Consider the following 22,464-nt stretch of genomic DNA (forward strand, 5'->3'; position numbering starts at 1 on the left):
GCTATTTCTACAGTTTGGCTGTTGTGGACATTGCTGCTATAAACATTGGGGTGCACGTACCCTTTCGGATCCCCACATTTGTATCTTTGTGGTAAATACCCAGTAGTGCAGTTGCTGGATCGTATGGTAGCTCTATTTTCAACTGTTTGAGGAACCTCCATACTGTTTTCCAGAGGGGTTGCACCAACTTGCCTTCCCACCAACAGTGTAGGAGGGATCCCCTTTCTCCGCATCCCCGCCAACATCTGTTGTTTCCTGACTTGTTAATTTTAGCTATTCTGACGGGTGTGAGGTGGTATCTCATTGAGGTTTTGATTTGGATTTCCCTGATGCCGAGCGATGTTGAGCACTTTTTCACGTCTGTTGGCCATTTGGATGTCTTCTTTGGAAAAATGTCTGTTCATGTCTTCCGCCCATTTCTTGATTGGATTATTTGTTCTTTGGGTGTTGAGTATGATAAGTTCTTTATAGATTTTGGATACTAGCCCTTTATCTGATACGTCATTTGCAAATATATTCTCCCATTCTGTCGGTTGTCTTTTGGCTTTGTGGACTGTTTCTTTTGCTGTGCAAAAGCTTTTTATCTTGATGAAATGCCAATAATTCATTTTTGCCCTTGCTTCCCTTGCCTTTGGCGATGTTTCTAGGAAGAAGTTGCTGCGGCTGAGGTCGAAGAGGTTGCTGCCTGTGTTCTCCTTTAGGATTTTGATGGACTCCTGTCTCACGTTTAGGTCTTTCAACCATTTGGAGTCTATTTTTGTGTGTGGTGTAAGGAAATGGTCCAGTTTCATTCTTCTGCATGTGGCTGTCCAATTTTCCCAACACCATTTGTTGAAGAGACTGTCTTTTTTCCACTGGACATTCTTTCCTGCTTTGTCGAAGATTAGTTGACCATTGAGTTGAGGGTCCATTTCTGGGCTCTCTATTCTGTTCCATTGATCCATGTGTCTGTTTTTGTGCCAGTACCATACTGTCTTGATGATGACAGCTTTGTAATAGAGCTGGAAGTCCGGAATTGTGATGCTGCCAGCTTTGCTTTTCCTTTTCAACATTCCTCTGGCTATTCAGGGTCTCTTCTGGTTCCACACAAATTTTAGGATTATTTGTTCCATTTCTTTGAAAAAAGTGGATGGTATTTTGATGGGGATTGCATTGAATCTGTAGATTGCTCTAGGTAGCATTGACATCTTCACAATGTTTGTTCTTCCAGTCCATGAGCATGGAACGTTTTTCCATTTCTTTGTGTCGTCTTTAATTTCTTTCATGAGTATTTTATAGTTTTCTGAGTACAGATTCTTTGCCTCTTTGGTTAGATTTATTCCTAGGTATCTTATGGTTTTGGTGCAATTGTAAATGGGATCGACTCCTTAATTTGTTTCTCTTCTGTCTTCTTGTTGGTGTATAGGAATGCCACTGATTTCTGTGCATTGATTTTATATCCTGCCACTTTACTGAATTCCTTTATGAGTTCTAGCAGTTTTGGGGTGGAGTCTTTTGTGTTTTCCACATAAAGTATCATATCATCTGCAAAGAGTGAGAGTTTGACCTCCTCTTTGCCAATTTGGATGCCTTTTATTTCTTTTTGTTGTCTGATTGCTGTGGCTAGGACTTCTAATACTATGTTGAATAGCAGTGGTGAGAGTGGACATCCCTGCCGCGTTCCTGACCTTAGGGGGAAAGCTCTTAGCTTTTCCCCATTGAGAATGATATTCGCTGTAGGTTTTTCATAGATGGCTTTTATGATATTGAGGTATGTACCCTCTATCCCTATACTCTGAAGAGTTTTGATCAAGAAAGGATGTTGTACTTTGTCAAATGCTTTTTCTGCATCTGTTGAGAAGATCATATGATTCTTGTTCTTTCTTTTGTTAATGTATTGTATCACGTTGATTGATTTGCAGATGTTGAACCAGCCTTGCAGCCCAGGGATAAATCCCACTTGGTCATGGTGAATAATCCTTTTCATGTACTGTTGGATCCTATTGGCTAGTATTTTGGTGAGAATTTTTGCATCCATGTTCATCAAGGATATTGGTCTGTAATTCTCCTTTTTGATGGGGTCTTTGGTTTTGGGCTCAAGGTAATGGTGGCCTCATAAAATGAGTTTGGAAGTTTTCCTTCCATTTCTATTTTTTGGAAGTTTCAGGAGAATAGGTATTAATTCTTCTTTAAATGTTTGGTAGAATTCCCCTGGGAAGCCATCTGGCCCTGGGCTTTTGTTTGTTGGGAGATTTTTGATGACTGCTTCAATTTCCTTAGTGGGTATATGTCTGTTTAGGTTTTCTATTTCTTCCTGGTTCAATTTTGGTAGTTGATACATCTCTAGGAATGCATCCATTTCTTCCAGGTTATCTAAGTTGCTGGCATAGAGTTGCTCATAATATGTTCTTATAATTGTTTGTATTTCTTTGGTGTTGGTTGTGATCTCTCCTCTTTCATTCATGATTTTGTTGATTTGGGTCATTTCTCTTTTCTTTTTGATAAGTCTGGCCAGGGGTTTATCAATCTTGTTAATTCTTTCAAAGAACCAGCTCCTATTTTGTTGATCTGTTCTACTGTTCTTTTGGTTTCTAGTTCATTGATTTCTGCTCTGATCTTTATTATTTCTCTTCTCCTGCTGGGTGTAGGCTTAATTTGCTGTTTTTTCTCTAGCTCCTTTAGGTGTAGGGTTAGGTTGTGTATTTGAGACCTTTCTTGTTTCTTGAGAAAGGCTTGTATTGCTATATACTTCCCTCTCAGGACTGCCTTTGTTGTATCCCAAAGATTTTGAACAGTTGTGTTTTCATTTTCATTGGTTTCCATGAAGTTTTTAAATTCTTCTTTAATTTCCTGGTTGACCCATTCATTCTTTAGTAGGATGCTCTTTAGCCTCCATGTATTTGAGTTCTTTCTGACTTTCCTCTTGTGCTTGAGTTCTAGTTTCAAAGCACTGTGGTCTGAAAATATGCAGGGAATAATCCTAGTCTTTTGGTACCGGTTGAGACCTGATTTGTGACCTAGGATATGATCTATTCTGGAGAATGTTCCATGGGCACTAGAGAAGAATGTGTATGCCATTGCTTTGGGATGGAATTTCTGAATATGTCTGTGAAGCCCATTTGGTCCAGTGTGTCATTTAAAGTCTTTATTTCCTTGTTGATATTTTGCTTAGATGATCTGTCCATTTCAGTCAGGCGGGTGTTAAAGTCCCCCACTATTATTGTATTGTTGTCAATGTGTTTCTTCGCTTTTGTTATTAATTGCCTTATATAATTGGCTGCTCCCATGTTAGGGGCATAGATATTTATAATTGTTAGATCTTCTTGTTGGATAGACCGTTTAAGTAGGATATAGTGTCCTTCCTCATCTCTTATTACAATCTTTGTTTTAAAATCTAATTTGTCGGGGCACCTGGGTGGCTCAGTCGTTAAGCGTCTGCCTTCGGCTCAGGTCATGATCCCAGGGTCCTGGGATCGAGCCCCGCATCGGGCTCCCTGCTCAGTGGGAAGCCTGCTTCTTCCTCTCCCACTCCCCCTGCTTGTGTTCCTTCTCTCGCTTTGTCTCTGTCAAAGAAATAAATAAAATGTTTAAAAAAATAAAATAAAATAAAATCTAATTTGTCTGATATAAGGATTGCCACCCCAGCTTTCTTTTGGTGTCCATTAGCATGGTAAGTGATTTTCCACCCTCTCACTTTCAATCTGGGGGTGTCTTTGGGTCTAAAATGAGTCTCTTGCAGACAGCATTTTGATGGGTTTTGTTTTTTAATCCAATCTGATAGCCTGTGTCTTTTGATTGGGGCATTTAGGCAATTTACATTCAGGGTAACTATTGAAAGATAGGAATTTAGTGCCATTGTATGGCCTGTAAGGTGACTGTTACTGTATATTGTCTGTATTCCTTTCTGGTCTATGCTGCTTTTAGGCTCTCTCTTTGCTTAGAGGACCCCTTTCAATATTTCTTGTAGGGTTGGTTTCGTGTTTGCAAATTCCTTTAGTTTTTGTTTGTCCTGGAAGCTTTTTATCTCTCCTTCAATTTTCAATGACAGCCTAGCTGCATATAGTATTCTTGGCTGCATATTTTTCTCGTTTAGTGCTCTGAAGATATCATGCCAGTCCTTTCTGGCCTGCCAGGTCTCTGTGGATAGGTCTGTTGCCAATCTAATGTTTCTACCATTATAGGTTACATATCTCTTCTCCTGAGCTGCTTTCAAGATTTTCTCTTTGTCTCTGAGACTCATAAGTTTTACTCTTAGATGTTGGGGTGTTGACCTATTTTTATTGATTTTGAGAGGGGTTCTCTGTGCCTCCTGGGTTTTGATGCCTGTTTCCTTCCCCACATTAGGGAAGTTCTCTGCTATAATTTGCTCCAGTATACCTTCTGCCCCTCTCTCTCTTCTTCTTCTGGGATCCCAATTATTCTAATGTTGTTTCGTCTTATGGTATCGCTTATCTCTCGAATTCTGCCTTCGTGATCCAGTAGTTTATCTCTCTTTTTCTCAGCCTCTTTATTTTCCATCATTTGGTCTTCTGTATCGCTGATTCTCTCTTCTGCCTCATTTATCCTAGCAGTTAGTGCCCCCATTTTTGATTGCATTTCATTAATAGCGTTTTTGATTTCGATTTGGTTAGATTTTAGTTCTTTTATTTCTCCAGGAAGGGTTTCTCTAATAACTTCCATGCTTTTTTCAAGCCCAGCTAGTATCTTTAAAATCATGATTCTAAACTCTAGGTCCGACATCATACTAATGTCCGTATTGAGTAGGTCCCTGGCAGATGGTACTACCTCTTGTTCTTTTTGCTGAGGTGATTTTTTTCGTCTTGTCATTTTGTCCAGAGGAGAATAGATGAATGAGACAACAAAATGCTAACAGGTTAACAACGTCCCCAGCACATATACTCTAAAATCAGAAAAGACCTGAAACCAGGGGAAAAGAAAGGGAAAGAAAGAAAAAAGAAAGAGGAAAAAAAAAAGAAAAAGAAAAAGATAAAAACAAACAAAAACAGAACAGAACAAAAGAAAAATAGAATATGATCAAATATGATCAGGCTAGTGCATAGATCAGTGCCACACACTAGATTTTGGGTGTATTTTGGTCTGTTAGAAGAAAGTCCTCCTAAAATTTTAAAGAAAGAAATAAACAAAATAAGGGTTGATACAATGAAGGGATGGAAGATGATGGTAAAGATGAAAATTATAAAAGATTTTATAAAAGGAATTGGTAAGATAAGTTGTTTGAAAAAAGAAGATTAAAAAAAAAAAAAAAAAAGGGAGAGAATGTGATCAGGCAGGAGACTAGAACCAAGCCATACACTAGTGATTTAGGGTATATTTTGATCTGTTAGAGGAAACTGTATCTCAAAATTTTAAAGAGAGAACAACTTATATATATATGCCCAAAATAAGGGTATCTACTATGAAGGGGTAGAATATGACTCTAAAAATGAAAAATAAAAATTTTTTTTTCAAAAAGGGATTGATAAGATGTTGGTTGAAAAAGGGAAAAAGAAAAATTAAAAAAAATCAGTTAAAAAATTAACTTTGAAAAACTAATGAATCAAGGTAAAAAAGCCATGAATTCTAGTGCAGTATTCCCCTAGTGCTGGAATTCTCCCGTCCTCCTTGATCGGTAAACTTGGTCCTGGGTTGCTGTTCGTGCTGATCTTCTGGGGGAGGGGCCTGTTGCCGTGGTTCCCAAATGTCTTTGCCAGAGGCAGGATTGCCCCGCCCTTGTCGGTCAGGGCTAAGCAATCTGCTCGGGTTTGCTCTCGGGAGCTTTTGTTCCCTGCAAGCTCTTGGTACAGCTTTGGAGGACGAGAGTGAAAATGGTGGCTTCCCACCTCCGCCCGGAGGAGCCAAGAACTTGGGGCTGTGCTCCTCAGTGTGCCCCCAGAGAAAAGCAGTCAGTCACTCCCGTCTCCCCGGTCCCCGGCCGCACTCCGTGCCCACCCGACCTGTGACCGAGCATTTCTATCTCTGGCACCCGATTCGGTGTGGAGTCTCCAAACCCAGCAGATCCCTGTGGTGCGCTCCTGCGCCGCTCCTCCCCGGGGGAGGAAGGGGAGTCTCCCCGGATCTGCCGCTTGTTGGGTCCCTGCTGGAGGAGCAGTGGCCCGACTGGGCCGCGGATCACGGTTTATGGCCACCCCGAGCTGAGAGCCCGCTCCTCGGTTACGTCTCTGCAGCCAGCTTCCCCGCTCTGATACCTGGGAGCTCTGCTGCACTTGGGCACCCCTGGTCTTTCTGTGACCCCGAGGGTCCTGAGACCACACTGTCCCACGAGGGTTCCACCCCCCGCTTAGCCACTGGAGTGATGTCCCTCAGCGGAGCCCACTTCTAAAAGTTCCGATTTTGTGCTCCGCTGCTCTATCACTTGCCAGAAGCGGCTGACGGAGGCCCCCTCCCCCGCCGTCTATCCTCCTGAATATGGCCTCAGATTCACTTTTCTGCACGTCCTACCTTCCAGTAAGTGGTCGCTTTTCTGTTTAGAGAGTTGCTGCCACTCTTCTCTTCGATCTCCTGTTGAGTTCGTAAGTGTTCAGAATGGTTTGATCCCTATTCAGCTGAATTCCTGAGACCAGACGAAATCCAGGTCTCCCACTCCTCCACCATCTTGCTTCGCCCCCTCAAATATACTTCTTTTTAAGAAATCACATTTTATAGTAATAAAAATGAATATCCATTCTTTCTATTTCTACCTCTGTAGAAATAACCATTGATAAGTTTTCATTCATTCTCTACCTCCAATCCTTCCTCCTTCCACCTTACCACATAGATATAAAGATTTTTGTCTTATCTAATTGAGGTCTTATGAATTGTCTTAAAAGTGTAAATAATTACTATTTATTATTATTGGAGTAGGCAGTAGGTTCACATGGTTCAAGATTCAAGAGAAATAAAAATTAAACAGTGAAGTCTCTCTCATTCCTATCCCGCAGACACGTACTTTTTCCCTCCAGAAGCAACTAATAGAAGTTTCTAGTTTTTGCATTGTTCTGCACCTTGCTTTTTTCATGTAGCAATGTATCTTGAAGAGCACCTCACCTTCTGTGTTTAGCTTAATACTTTTAGTGGATGTATTTTCCATTGTATGGACATATAATTTACTTATGTACTCCCTTGTGATAAAGATTTGGTTTATTTTTGAATAGTCGATACTACAAACCTCTGCAGTGAATATTTTTATGGCCACATTTAATGCACAAGAAGACTTCTGTAGTATAGATTTCTAGAAGTCTAACCACTGGGTCAAAATTTAATAGATTATATCTTTGTTCATAGAATGAAAGTCTTTGCTCAAATCTCACTTTTTCAATGAGATCTACCACTACAGATCTAATACTGTAATCTGCCCTTATTCTCCCTCAAATTCTCTATCCACTTTACTCTGCTATTTTTATAACATAGTATATAGCTTACTTATTTATACTGATTTTTGTTTATTGTCTTTCTCCTCCCCCTAAAGTGTCAGCTTCAGGAAACAGGAATGCTTATTTTGTTTATGTATTCCTAGCAGTTAAAATAGTGCTTGTTGCTGTAGGCATTTAATAAATATTTATTGATAATTAAATAAATAAGAGAATAATGTTCAGAATTACACTTCCCCAAAATGCCCAAGTTCTTTATCCATGTATTTTAGATTTTTCCTTAATTTTATTATATATAGTTTTAAGATTTAAAAAAAAAATCCTTTCTATTATATTTTGGGATACAAATTATTGAAAAACAGCCATAATGTATTTCTTTCTAAAAATTACCCCCCTCCCCCACAGGGTGCCGGAGTGGTGCAGTCAGTTAAGCCATTAGCTCTTGGTTTTGGCTGGGGTCATGATCTCAGTGTTGTGAGATTGAGCTCCACGTGGGGCTTTGCACTCAACTTGGAGTCTGCTTCAGATTCTCTCTCCCTCTGACCCTCCCACTTGTGCTCTCCTCTCTTCTCTCAGATATATAGATAAATCTTTAAAAAAAATTACCCACCCTCCAGTTCCCCCCAAACAGAGCCAGATCTGAATTTCATCCCACCTGTCTATTAGGAATAGATACCAGAAGGATACATCAAATACTCTTTCATAGGATTGAAATGACTGTTGAGATTGTTTATGGGCTTCCAGGTGTGCTAGGTTGTCAACAGGTGTTGCTTTGAAATAAATGGTTAAATAATCTGTCAGTGAATTAATATTTTTTCGTATTTACATTCATCGTAATTTTAAAGGCTTGATATTCATGATAATTGATGTTCAGATTGGTAGTTATTTTTTTTAAAGATTTTATTTATTTATTTGACAGAAAGAGAGCGAGAGAGGGAACACAAGCAGGGGGAGTGGGAGAGGGAGAGGGAGAGGGAGAAGCAGAAGCAGGCTTCCCATTGAGCAGGGAGCCTGACGTGGGGCTTGATCCCCGGACCCTGGGATCAGGACCTGAGCTGAAGGCAGACGCTTAAAAACTGAACCACCCAGCCTCCCGATTGGTAGTTATTCCTATCTGCTTTATATTCAACTATAAACAGATAATCAAGTTTATATGAGACCTAGGTATTTAAGAGAGTTTTGAAGTAAATTATTTTATCAAACTCTTAATACTATTCCTGTTTTAATTTATCTTTTATATGTGCCTTAATTTTCTCATTGTACAAACTATTTTTTAAGGTAACTTGAATCTGAATCATATTGCACTCAAAACCATCAAACATTGATTATTAGCTTTCCCCACCTTGGCTCTGTTTCAGAAAGTCTACCAAAATTTTTTTTATTAAGTTTATTTTTCTTGTTTTATTCAAGACATAAAAGCCAACAGCCAATGCTTTTTATCAACGTGAAGGTAAATTGTGTTACTGTGCTACATTGAATTCTAACAAAAGTGACAAATGCCCATTCTAATTGCCTTCCTCACAAGGGCATTGTGTAACTGGATGGCTATTTTATTACCTGAGGTTTTATTGTAAGTAAACATATGGGTTTTCTTAAATTTTTTTAAATATTGGAAAATTTGCCAGATTATCATTTTATGACTTGGAATCCTAGAAACTCCCAGACCACAGCACTTTGATGATCAGTGATCTCTTTTGGTTCCGTTCCAATCTGGGATTCTTTTATTCTAATGCCAACTCATTTATTCATTATTGATATTTTCCTTTTTTTAAGTAGTATATGCAATATTGGGAGAAGGAGTTGGCATGCAAACTTTGGAGATACCTTTTATCCATATAATTCAATTTGAGTTGTAGGAATGACCTCTCTCAATGTTTTTCAACCTTGTTTCTAAGAATGGTAGATATCAGTTTCATAGATCTTTTACAGAAAAGCTGATTATTTAGTGGCTATTTGGGTTTGGTGGCAGTTTTCTCTCCTATATGGTTATATCTTCTTAGGTGGATCATCTTTGGGCCCCTGACCAAATAAACTAAGCAGACAGCTTGACCAGAAACTAAGTTCCAGGTTAGTTATTTAGTTATCTAGTATCATTTCTTTGTGTGAGTTACTATTGCTCATACTCCCTAGTTGTTACCAATGTGTGAATGGGAGTTGAAGAAGCTATAGTAGAACCATTTGTCTTACCTCATACTTTGTAGTGGTGATTGAATTCCTGCTTGTTTTTCTGAGCATACTAAAGGAGAAAAAAAAGCTATTCTATTCTATATTGGGGTATAGCTATTAGTACTGCTTTTAAAAAAATACACATTTAACACCAAGTTCGTGCTGGATACTTTCCTAAGCTCTTGGGGGTACAGCAAAGAATTAGGCATAACTGTTTTACCTTCCAGATATTTACAGACTACTTGGGATATGGACAAATAAGTAAGTAGATCACAGTTCAGTTAAGTGTTTAGATATTCCTATCCACTGAGTTCTGTAGAAGTTCTTAAGGGAGGGAGCCCCATCTCTTGTACAGTGGGCCAGGTAAATCTGGACTTGCTAGGTACTTATTTTTCTGGGAGTGGAGTCAAGTCTCTCCTCACAACGGCGTCGCGTAACTGTGGCTGATTCACCTGTTGGTCACTCCTGTGTGTTGTATCGGAAGTGTGATTGAGGACCAGTAAGCTTCGCTTTCGCATTCCTTTTCTTGGCTATGCCACTCTTGACTTTCACTTCTTCTGAGTACATCAAAGAATGTTTCTAACACTAACTGCTGTCAGCCAGTATCACATAGGTGAGGGAGGTGGGATTTTCTGACACATTAGTCTGTTATCCCTTTGGTTCCTACATACAGCCTTGGTGAGGAGGAAATCCAAGAGTAGAAGATAAAGACAGCTCTTATCTCCTCTATTCCTCTAATACAATCCTATAATACATTTAATTTATAACCTTATTGTTAATCACTCATTACAATCCTGTGAGTCAAGAGTAAGGATGTGTCCTACTGACCGTGAGTTAGAAAGCATATTTCTTTTTTACAAAATATTTTATTTCTTTCTCTGAGAGAGAGAGAAGGCATGAGCACACCGTAGCAGGGGGATGGGCAGAAGGAGAGGGAGTAGCAGACTCCCTGCTGAGTGTGAAGCCTCAACTCTCTGATCCCAGGACGCTGAGATCATGACCTGAGCCGAAGTTAGATGCTTAACTGACTGAGCCACCCAGGCGCCCAAAAGCATATTTCTTATGGCTTATTTTCATCTTGATCATAGCTAGTATTTTAAACTTTTAAAATTGAATTGAAATTCATGTTGAGTTACGATAGGTAAGGTAATTTTCTGATGCCTCCAAGATGATTTGTGTTACCACATGGTGGCGCTCTTTTGCAAGTTAGTGCATTTTAAAGCAGCAAGGACACATCATCAATTGGGGGTTTATCATTAGGGTGGTTCAAGTGAACTAACCTAAAGGCTACCTTAATATGTAGCCTCTTCAAATGTTGATTGTAGATTTTGATTTAAACTATAATATATGTAATTAATGTTTTAATATCTTTAAGATTTTTCTCATTAGTATTCCTAATATTTCTCTTTATTGCTTTGTATAAATTTAGCACTTATTTATTTTTAAAGATTTTATTTATTTATTTGACAGAGAGAGAGAGAGAGGGATCACAAGTAGGCAGAGCAGCAGGTAGAGGCAGAGGGAGAAGCAGGCACCCCTCTGAGCAGGGAGCCTGATGTGGGGCTCGATCCCAGGACCCTGGGATCATGACCTGAGCCGAAGGCAGATGCTTAACTGACAGAGTCACCCAGTGCCCCTAGCGCTTTTTAATTTATTGATTGACTTTTCCTACTATAATTGTAAGGAATTTTTAGAAAATATATCTAGGATTAATGAAGAAAAAGAAAACCATTTGTAATCCTACCACATAGAGATATTAACATTTTGATATGTTTTTCCTTTCCCTTTTAAAAAAGTTTCACCCAATTGTGATCAAAGTATACTCAGAATTTTGTATTTTGGTGGGTTTTTTTTTTCTCTTAACATATCTTTGATATTTTCCCATGTCCTTATAATCTTTGAAATATTTGAAGGGTTTTATATCATTGTGTGATAGAGCTGCATCACAATTTACTTAAATATTCTACTTTAAGATATTTAGGTTTTCCCCACTGTTTTTGCTCTTACAAATAATTCTTTAAACTCTATGACACTAAATCTTTTTTCATAATTTTTATTTAAATTTTAGTTATTTAATATACAGTGTAGTATTGGTTTCAGGAGTAGAATTCAGTGATTCATCACTTACATACAACACCCAGTGCTCATCACAACAAGTACCCTCTTTAATACCCATCACCCATCTAGCCCATTCCCCACCCACCTCCCTCTGTCAACCCTGTTGGTTCTCTATAGTTGTTAAGAGTCTCTTATGGTTTGTTTCCCACTCTCCTTTTTTCTCCCTTCCAATATGTTCATCTGTTTTCTTTCTTAAATTCCACATATGAGTGAGATCATGTGGTGTTTGTCTTTCTCTGACTGACTTATTTCGCTTAGCATAATGCACTCTAGCTCCATTCATGTTGTCACAAATGGCAAGATTTCATTCTTTTTTGATGGCTGAATAATATTCCTGTGTGTGTGTGTGTGTGTGTGTGTGTGTGTGTGTGTGTGTGTGTGTGTTTGTATACACACACCACATCTTTATCCATTCATCAGTTGATGGACATTTGGGCTCTCCATAGTTTGGCTATTATTAATAATGCTGCTATAAACATCAGGGTGCGGGTACCCCTTTGAATCTGTATTTTTGTATCCTTTGGGTAAATAACTAGTAGGGCAATTACTGGCTCATAGGGTAGTTCTATTTTTAACTTTTTGAGGAATCTCCATGCTGTTTTCCAGAGTGGCTATATCAGTTTATATTCCCACAAACAGTGCAAGAGGGTTCCCCTTTCTCTGCATCCTCACCAACACCTGTTGTTTCTTGTGTTGTTGATTTTAGCCATTCTGACAGGTGTGTATCTCATCATAGTTTTGGTTTATATTTTCCTGAGGATGAGTGATGTTGGGCATCTTTTCATGTGTCTGTTAGCCATCTGGATGTCTTCTTTGGAAAAGTGTCATTCATGTCTTCTGCCCATTTTTTTAACTGGATTATTTAGTTTTGGATGTTGAGTTGGTAAGTTCTTTATAGATTTTAGATATTAACCCTTCATCAGATATGTCGTTTGCAAATATCTTCTCTCATTCCATAGGCTGCCTTTTAGTTTTGTTGATTGTTTCCTGCACTGTGCAGGAGCTTTTTTATCTTGATGTAGTCCCACTAGTTCAGTTTTGCTTTTGTTTCCCTTGCCTCTGGCGATGTATTACACTAACTCTTGATTCAACGCTCCAGATATTTTCGTTGTATAAATTCTTAGATATAAAACTGAACTCTTAAGGATCTTCATGCATATTATCAAAATGTCTTTCAGTTGGTACTATTTTGAGGTTCAGTCTTTTCAAAATATGTTTGTTAGAAAGGACCATTTTTTCTTTTGCAGAATGCTTGTTCTTGTCCTTGCCCATTTATTTTCTTCATGTTTTACCATTTCTTTTTGGTAATTCTTTTGGCTGGGTACAAATAATTTTTCTCTGTTTTAACCATTTTTAAGGTCCTCTTTTAAGCCCTTTTCATAATTTTCAACTAAATTTTTAAGAAAACACATTAGGTTACAGATTTTAGGTTGTAAATTGCCATTAGAGAATAAGCTGTGGGGATGTCTGGGTGGCTCAGTCAGTTAAACGTCTGCCTTTGGTTCAGGTCATGATCTCAGGGTCCTGGGATCGAGTCCCACATCGGGCTCCTTGCTCAGTGGGGAGCCTGCTTCTCCCTCTGCCTGCCGCTTCCCCTGCTTGTGCTCTCTCTCTCTCTGATATAAATAAATAAAAAAATCTTAAAAAAAAAAGCTGTGGATCTTGAGAAAACAATCAGGGCTGGCAAGCAGGGTAAGATACGCTAATCATTTGTATAGTGGTGGTAGGGGTTGCTGTGGAAGTAAATGAGATTGCTGAGAAAAACAATGTGGTGGAAAAAGTCTTCGGCGTTAGGAAACACTGAAAAAGTTGTGAGAGAGAAAGAAATGAGAATGAGGATATTAGAGTGTTTTAAAAGCTAAGGGAAAAAGTTTCATTTCAACAGTGTCAGATGCTACTTAGAGGTCTTTGTGGATGAAACCCAAAAAAGGCCATTTAGTTTGGAAAGAAGGATCTTTGAAGACCTAGATAGAGAATAACCTCAGTATACTACTGAGAGTATGTGTTCAGTGGGTGTACTATGTGCGTCCTGTGAGAGTATATATGGTGAGTATGTGTGTGAATAGTGAGCAAATGAAAGGTTTGTATGTGGAGGGAGGATAGTAGCTTGATAAGGTCCAGAGATAGAAATATAGGTTATTTTTTGTTTTTAAGGTGATATAGGCTTATTTGTAAAGAGAAAGAAGCTTTTAGAAGGGAAACTGTTAGAGAAATTACAAAAAGATAGAGGGAGTAATGAATAAGCCGCCGGGTCTTGAAGGAGATGAGAGGCAGTGAGATTGAAAATCGGAGGTAGAAAGGCATTAGAGTTTTAATTTGAGAGTGGAGGAGAATGTCCATTTGTAAAAATCAGAAGAGAAGACAAATTTAGAGATGAGGATGCAGAGACATTTTAAAAAAGACTGTAAGATAGGGTAATTAGAAAGTATTTGATGTGGAGAAGAATGTTGAGGCTTTAGGGATTGTGATTCTTTAAGCTTCTCTATAAAATAGAAATTAAGAATAAAGAATAGTAATATAGTTCAGAATACAGAACTCTTGGTGGGGTGATGAGATTAAGGATTCAATAGTGAAAATGTTAGGAACATCAATGTAGAAATGTAATAAAGAAATATTCTCGAAAAAAATGGAGCAATACTAAATTGAGTGTTAGGAAACTTGGGTTTTAGGTCTGTGGCATTGACTGGCTATATTGTGCAAGTCTCAGTTCTAGTCTTTAATTTCTTAATCTGCACAATGAGAGGTGAATCAGGTGACCTTTTCAAATTGAAAAATCCTGAACCAAACTAAAAAAGAACAAAACATATAAAACCACATTAATCAAGACATTGTAGTATTGGTGAAAAGAAAGGCCAGTCAGTGGAACAGATCAGAGGATCCAGAAATAGAATCCACACATGTATGCTCAGTCTTTGTACATACAAATTTGAAGGTAATTCAGGCAGGAAGGATATTCCTTTCAACAAGTGATGTTGGAGCAACTGGATGGATATTCATGTACAAAAAATGAACTTTGATCCCTACCTTGCACCACTTATAAAAATTAACTTGAATTCGAGATCTAAACTTGTAGAAGATGACATAGGAAATCTTTGTGACCTTTGGTTAAGCAGAGATTTCAAAGATCATACCACTAAAAGCATGATCCATAAAAGAAAAAAAGTAAATTGAGCTTCATTAAAATGAAAAACTTATGCTTTTTGAAATATATTGTTTGAGAAAGTGAAAATACAAGTCACAGACCAGGTGAAAATTTTTGCAAAATACCTATCAAAGAATTTGAATCCACAATGTATGAATAATTCTTACAGCTTAATAAGACAAACAACTGAATAGAAAAGTAACAAAAGATTGGAAAAGACGCTTTACCAAGGAAGAGATACAGATGTTAAGTAAGATTTGAAAAAATAGTCAATGTCATTAGTCCGTGGGAAAATGTACCACTACACACCTATTAGGATGGCTAGAAAACAAGCAACAAACATTGGAAAAACAGTTTGTTAGTTTTTTATAGACTTAAACTGACTTTTAGCATAGAACTTAGCTATTCCCCAACTAGGTATTTGCCCAAGAAATGAAAACATACATTTATTTAAAGACCTGTACTTGGATATTTAGGGTTAGGGTTAGTAGCATTATTTATCAGTGTATTCAACTGTTAGAATGGATAAACAAATTGTGGTATATTCATACAATGGAGTACATTCAGAAATTAAATGGAATAAATACTAATAGATATAACAATATAGATGAATCCTCCCAAACATTATGCTAAGTGAAAAAAGCCTGACAAAAAAGACTACAGACCATATGATTCCATTGGTATGACATTCTGGAAAAGGAATTAAAATCAGATCAGTGATTGCCTGGGGCTGGGGGTCAATAGACCCGATTTCCTAAACACACACACACAAATCCTTTATTCCCAAGGATGGATATTTATGGTAGGGAGAAGATTAGATAGTGAGAGGCGCTGAGACAGCTATGTTGTAGTGGAATGAGCGCTAGATTCACTGATAATAGTAATGCTGCTGCTGCTAATTAATTCTGATTCAGTAGGTACAATGCCGGGCACCAAGCTGATTACTTAAGAGCATCCTCACTGCTAATTTTTGTGGTGATTCTAGGATTAGACACTATTATCGTCATTCCTATTTTAGTAGAAACTGAGGTTTAATTGGATTTAAACAAGTTGCCCACAGTTAACACAACTCGAGTATGTATTCAAACTCTTGAGTGTTTGACACCAAAATCCATGTTCTTAAATAAGAGAGTGTAAGTTCCAGGAAGATATGGAATTTTTGTTTTTGTTTTTGTTTTCACCACTGTATTCCCCAGTCATAACCATGACAGTTGTATAATGTGTATTTCTTGAAAAATTATTAGAGATCTCAAATTTTGGAAAGTGTTAAAAAAACAAATAGGAAGGTACAAAGAAGCCTATATGAAGATAAAGATGATATTTAAATTAGTGTATTTTAGTGATTAGACTGATGTTTTTCATTTAAACATTTATCATATCAAATGACTTTGTGTTAAATTGTGTTGTCTATGTCCTAATAAAATCTGCTGTTTTAAAAAGTGATCAAAGTAATTATAGAGTAGGATTTTATAGTTGATTCTAATCTTTCTGGTTTTATAAATTTTTTCCATCTAGCAAATCTTGGTGGCAACCAGGTATAAGATCAGACCAAGTCAACGTTACTGGTTACAACTAAACTACAAGCCCTTCCTGTGTGTGCATGCGTGTGTGTGTGTGTGTGTGTGTGTGTGTGTGTGTTTAGAAAGTCTACTTCTAGGACTCTCCTAGTTGGAAACTGATCATTTCCTTTCCATAGATACATAAAAATATTTGCTTGTAAATGAATAATCCGGTTGATCTCATCTGTAACCTGGTTCCCTCTGACATATTTAATATTTAGTAGCCTGAAGTTTAGAAGGAACATTAATTTTTCTTCCATAGATAAAGGTATATCAAGAAGAAAAAACACTATACAAAAAAGAGTTAATTGGAATGCAGCTAGAACAACAACAGCAACAATAGCAAGCTTTATAAATCATCTGAAATAACGGTCATACATTTTGCTCATAAGAAAGTTACTTAGGTCCTTAAAAATCAGAACCTATTTATACAACATTTCATTTAGGCATTTTATCATTTCAAATTGAGTTTGTGTTGAACTGTGTTCGCTATGTCCAAATAAAATCTGTTGTTCTTAAAAAATGAATAAGCAATGTTCTCCATTTTAATAACTTTAGTTACTTCCTTTCTCAACCTTTAAAACAGTTAAAAAAAAATACTATAGTTCCTGAAAGTAGACACATTGAGAGCAGTTAGGTTTAACAGGTGATAGCCTATGAGCAAGGAAGCAAACCAAAAACATAAGAAATAAGCACAAAAATTAAAAAAGTAATGTAGTGTGGAGGTTATTTATTATAGGGACAAACAACCTTTTACCTCTTAGTTTCTGAGAAATTGACTATATTAATATAAACACATACAAAGTTTGATGTTCATTTTATTAAAATATACTTACTAGTCATTATAACAATCAAGCTATGTATACTTTGTTCATTTGCAGAAATAATATATAATATGGTTTCAAAAATCAAATTTACTGAAGCAGATTTTACAGACACTAAAGTCAACCAATTTTGAGTGAATAGGTCAATAAGTTTTAACAAATGTATTCAACATGCAATTACTACCATTAATTAAGATATAGAAATTTTTGGTTACTCCAGAAAGTTTTCTCCTCCTTTGCAGTCATTCCCCAGATACCTCCATTCCTGTCCCTAGACAGCGACTGATCTACTTTTGGCCATTAAAGCTTAATTTTGTCTTTTCTAGAATTTTGTAGGAGAGGAATCACACGGTACACAGGATGTACCCTGTTTTCTCTGGCTTCTTTTTCTCCATGAAATAATTTTGAGATTTATCTATGTTGTGTTTATTAGTACTTTCCCTTTTTATTGTTGAATAACATTCCATTGTATGGATATACCAGAGTTTATCTGTTCACCTGTTTTTGGATATTGGGTTGTTTCTAGTTTTTGGTTTTTATGATTGAAGCTGCTATTAATATTCATGTACAAAGCTTCCATTTCTCTTGGGTATAAATATCTGGGAGTGGTATTGCTAAGTGTTATAGAAAGTATATACTTAACTTTATAAGAACTTGCCAAACTTGTTTTTCAGAATGGTTGTACCATTTTACATGTTCGCCAGCAATGTTTGAGTATTCCTTGCTCTACAATCCTCACCAACCTTTGATATTGTCAGTCTTTTTAATTTAATCATTTTAGTGGATGTGTAGTTGTAAGTTTTAAAAGATTTTTATAGAAATGCAACAGATTTCTGCATATTGTGGAATTTAAGAAACAAAACAAACAGGCAAAGAAAAAAAGAGAGACAACCAAGAAACACACCCTTAACTAAAGAGAACAAACTGATGGCTACCAGAGGGGAGGTGGGTGGGGGGGTGGGTGAAATAGGTGACGGAGATTAAGGAGTGCTCTTGTCGTGATTAGCACAGGGTGATGTATGGAAGTGTTGAATCACTATATTGTATACCTGAAAGTAATATAACGTTGTATGTTAGCTATACTGGAATTAAAATAAAAACTTAATAAAAAATATTTATTTTCCAAGGAGCTAAAATCATGGAAAAGTTTAGAGTTGGATAATGATAAACTTTTTATTATCAATAAAATTTGATAATCCAGGGATGCCTGGGTGGCTCAGTTGGTGAAGCATCTGCCTTAGGCTCAGGTCATGATCCCGGAGTCCTGGGATGGAGCCTCACATTGGGCTCCTTGCTTGGTGGGGAACCTGCTTCTCCCTCTGCCTGCCGCTCCCCCTGCTTGTTCTCTCTCTCTCTCTGACAAATAAATAAAAATCTTTAAAAAATTTGATAATCCAGAATAATTTTTAAAAGATTTATTTATTTGAGAGAGAGATTGTGAGCTGGGGGGGGCGCAGAGAGGGAGAGAGAATCCTGCTGAGTGCAGACCCTGACATCATGACCTGAGCCAAAACCAAGAGTTGGCCACTTAACTGACTGAGCCACCCAGGCACCCCAGAATGATTCTTTTCTTAAAGCTTATATATAATTGAGATTTCAAAACAATGTAAATTTGCATCACATACTTCTCAGCTCTATTGTAACCTCCAACTAAGAGTAAGCAAATAGTTCAAGGTGTGTAATAGAATATCAGATAATTTGGTATCTTTTGTTTTCAATTTAATGTAATCAAATTTTACCTACAAAACTTACATATCTAGAAAGTAATACATATTTTTAGGGGAAAAGGTATTCTAATGATAATGAAAAATTATTCTAATGATAATCATAGCCATCACTCATCAAGTACTAATTATATGTCAGGCATTATGCTAAGGGCCTTATATGTATAATCTCATTTAATTCTTACCAAGTGAGATATGTATTATTATTTCCACCTCACAAAGAAGGCAATTATGGCACTGAGGGATATGAATTTCACAAGGTTAAAATATACTTGAGTCCATAGATTGATTAAAAAATGAGTGAATCAGGGGTGCCTAGGTGTGACTCGGTGAGTTAACTAGTCAACTCTTGATTTTGGCTGAGGTCATGATCTCAGGGTCCTGGGATTAAGCCCAGGTCAGGCTCTGCAATCAGCAGGGAGTCTGCTCAAGGATTAGCTCTCCTTCTCCCTCTGCTCCTCCCCCTGCTCATGTGCATACACAGGTGAGCTCTCTCTCACTCCTTAAAAATAAATGTCTTTAAAAAACAAGAGTGAATCAGAGCAAAAGGAGGATAATCATGTAAGAAAGTACCCTTGTTTTTTTAAAAATAATTTATGTTATGGACTTGAAAATCTTTTAAGTTGGCTCTGATGACATTGGATTATTTAAAAATGAAAGTATTTACTTCAGAGAACTGACCCCTAAATTTTTCACAGTAAGTTGTAATTTAACTTTTTGATCTTTCTAGTAATTTTTTTTGACTTAAATATAAAATTTAAGTGTTTTTGATTAGTATAGAATTAAATGCTCTCAAGTATATGCCATCATAAGGATTTAAAAACAAGTGTATGTTGAATAAGAAAAATATTATCATATAATACAATTTTAATATGTATCTAGTATGTGAATGATTAATGAAGTATTTGAATCTTTTTTTTTTGTACCCAGGAAGGTTATGTTCAAAGGAAAAAGGAGCTATGGGGAATCTGTATCTTTATTGCAGCAGTTGACCTAGATGAGATGCCATTCACTTTTACTGAGCTACAGAAAAACATAGAAACCAGGTAAAATTTATTACATCAATATAGGCCTCTGCCATCAAAGAAAAGTATTTCTGAACTTTCCTCTGGACTAGTGAGAAATGCTAAAATTAAATAAAACTTTTAAAGGACTTAGGTCAACCAGTGAACTGTCCTCTCCTGGAGCCTTAATGAATGTGTATTTATGTTATAGTTTCTCAAGAATGTAGCAGTTTGTGTCCTGGGAAATTTTTCATCATGTTTCCCACTTTCTAGAACTTTCTCAATTGTAGCTGTTGATAAAATGGACAAAAAGAGCAAGGGTTTATAAAGTAGGCTTATTTAGTTTAAAATTTTTATAAAAGTGGTGTGAGTCTATCTTAAAGGAATTTAGTTAACATTTATTGTTTGATTGCTTAATATAATGCATGCATAATTATATATTTTTTGAGGCTGTATATCAGCTGAGTTTCCATAATTAGTCCAATAATTGTTTGTTGTTGAGCTTATAAGCCTTATAAGAAGAATTTACTAATTTGTTTCCAATAACTCCTGAACTTTATCTTGAGCAGCTTTGTGGGACATCCAGTCATTTCATTTGCAGCATATTTACAAAATCTAACAGTAAATAATTTTACCAGAAATGTAGTAGTATATGTTTCTTCTTGGATAAAATCATCTAGAATTAAACATAATTAGTATTTTATTTAAATGAGATAAATTAAATTGCTGTATTTTTCAGTAACTCTTTTTCTTACTACCTTTAAATAAAATGTGGAAACAAAGACCTTGTATATTCATATTTAACCTATTGAATTAGAATTGGTTTACCTCTCAGAGATTTTAGTTTTAATTTATTCATAAAATTACTAAGTCAAAATAGTTTTATATAGCTGAAAATTATGTAAATAATTTAAGTAAATTCTACATTAATTTATACATTCATGCAGTAGGTGTTTCAGTGGCCTAGAGGAATGAAAAGGATATGAATGTTTCAGTTAAGATAGAGCGGGTTTAATGGGTCTCTGTTGTTTTACAAGCTATATGACCTAGAGCCGATTGCTTAGCTTTATTAAGTTTCAGTTTCCTCATCTGTGAAATTAGTGTGTGAAATCTGTGAAATCATCTGTGAAATCCTCATCTGTGAAATGAAAATTATTAGCTATTTTATAGAATTATGAGAATTAAATAACTTATAATGAATTGAAAAGTAAGTAGTTCATAGAATCAGTGCTTGTAACTTAACCATAGGTATTGATGAGGTCTTGATCTCTTTCCTGCTGTAGACCACCCCTCCATGCCCTTCCCCTGCAAAAAAAATAAATAAATAAATAAGAAAGGAAAGAGAAACAGTTGTTAGGCTCTGTGATACTGTGCTAGGTTCTAATGATACAGAGGTGAGAAATAGTCTCTGAGCTCAAGAAATTCATTCCAGTGGGAAGATAAATTAAACAGATGGCTGCAATACAGTGTTATAAAGCTATTTATAGACTACTAAATAAATATGACAGAAAGGCTATTACATCTTTTATCTCTAAGATGAAAGAATTTTCCTGGCAAAGCTTTTCCTGAACGGAACAACACTTGTAATTGGGCACGTCATGAATAATCTCCCTACAATAAATAGAATTATTTGTTACAGCTTTTTCCTAGGTCATCTCTTTGTTCTAATAACTATCCAGGAATGGTATCTAGACCACTCCTGCTTAAATGTGCCCTGGTAAAGGACTTTTTTTTTCAATAAGTCATGGACTGACATTTAAAAAGTGTATAATATAAATTAATTATTAGAAAAATGAAAGAAAAAAAATTATACAAACCGCAGGACCAAACTTTTTATTATTATATTCAGCAGGCATAAAATTAGTGTTAAATTGCTATAAAAGTTTTTATATGCTTACTCTCAATTTCTGTATTTATTTAATTGTGGACGAATAACAAAACATATCAATCCATGGAGCACTGCTGTAGAATAAGTAGTTATTTTAGATTTGTATGTCTTAATTATGGCTCTTTATGCCTGCTTTTCATCTCTGTAGCCTTCCCTCTTCTCTTCTTTCCTTCAGAGAAGGGCTGCAGAAGGAATAGAGACTCACTTAAGTTACCCCTAGAAAAAGGTGGCTTTGTAGTAACAATTCAGTTTCCATAGTGCTCCATAGGTATTGCCATATTATCTCATAAAAACTGGAACTGAGTGTGCTTCTTGAATAAATGCTTTTCTGAGGTTGATTTATTTTTCTCTGAAGGTATCTAGACATTTACTCCATTCTCTTTTCTCTTGTGAGCAGCATCATGATCATCTACTCCATATCATTTCTACTTCTTTATTTGCTGTTCCATATAGCTTGTCATGGCTGCCCCAGTCCCTTCTATGTCACAAGTGCTTTAATGACCTTCTCTTGGGTTCTTTGTTCACTGCTGATTGGCTGAAGCTTTTATTTTTACGGTTCTTGAGATGAATGTCTGAGTGGTCCAGCCCATTTTTTAGAATGAAGCCTTAACTCAGTTGCTGGAGAGTGTATGGGTGGGTCTGGTGACTACCCTTGAGTTCATTTAGCTGCTATGGTATAATTCCTTAGACAAA

At 36.5% G+C, this 22,464-nt stretch overlaps 1 protein-coding gene across 2 annotated transcripts in view; it reads left to right on the top strand.

Moving 5' to 3' along the window:
- RB1 (RB transcriptional corepressor 1) overlaps positions 1 to 22,464 on the top strand; it is a 160,260-nt gene that overhangs the window by 17,467 nt on the left and 120,329 nt on the right. For both annotated transcript variants that reach the window (XM_073894543.1, XM_025874895.2), the window contains exon 3: positions 19,810 to 19,925. In XM_073894543.1, the coding sequence (XP_073750644.1) occupies positions 19,810 to 19,925 (116 nt within the window). The remainder of the gene's footprint in view (positions 1 to 19,809; positions 19,926 to 22,464) is intronic.

This window comes from Callorhinus ursinus, unplaced genomic scaffold, assembly GCF_003265705.2.
Source record: "Callorhinus ursinus isolate GAN/ISIS: 27379988/994484 unplaced genomic scaffold, GSC_fseal_2.0 scaffold7, whole genome shotgun sequence".
NCBI classification, from domain to species: domain Eukaryota; kingdom Metazoa; phylum Chordata; class Mammalia; order Carnivora; family Otariidae; genus Callorhinus; species Callorhinus ursinus.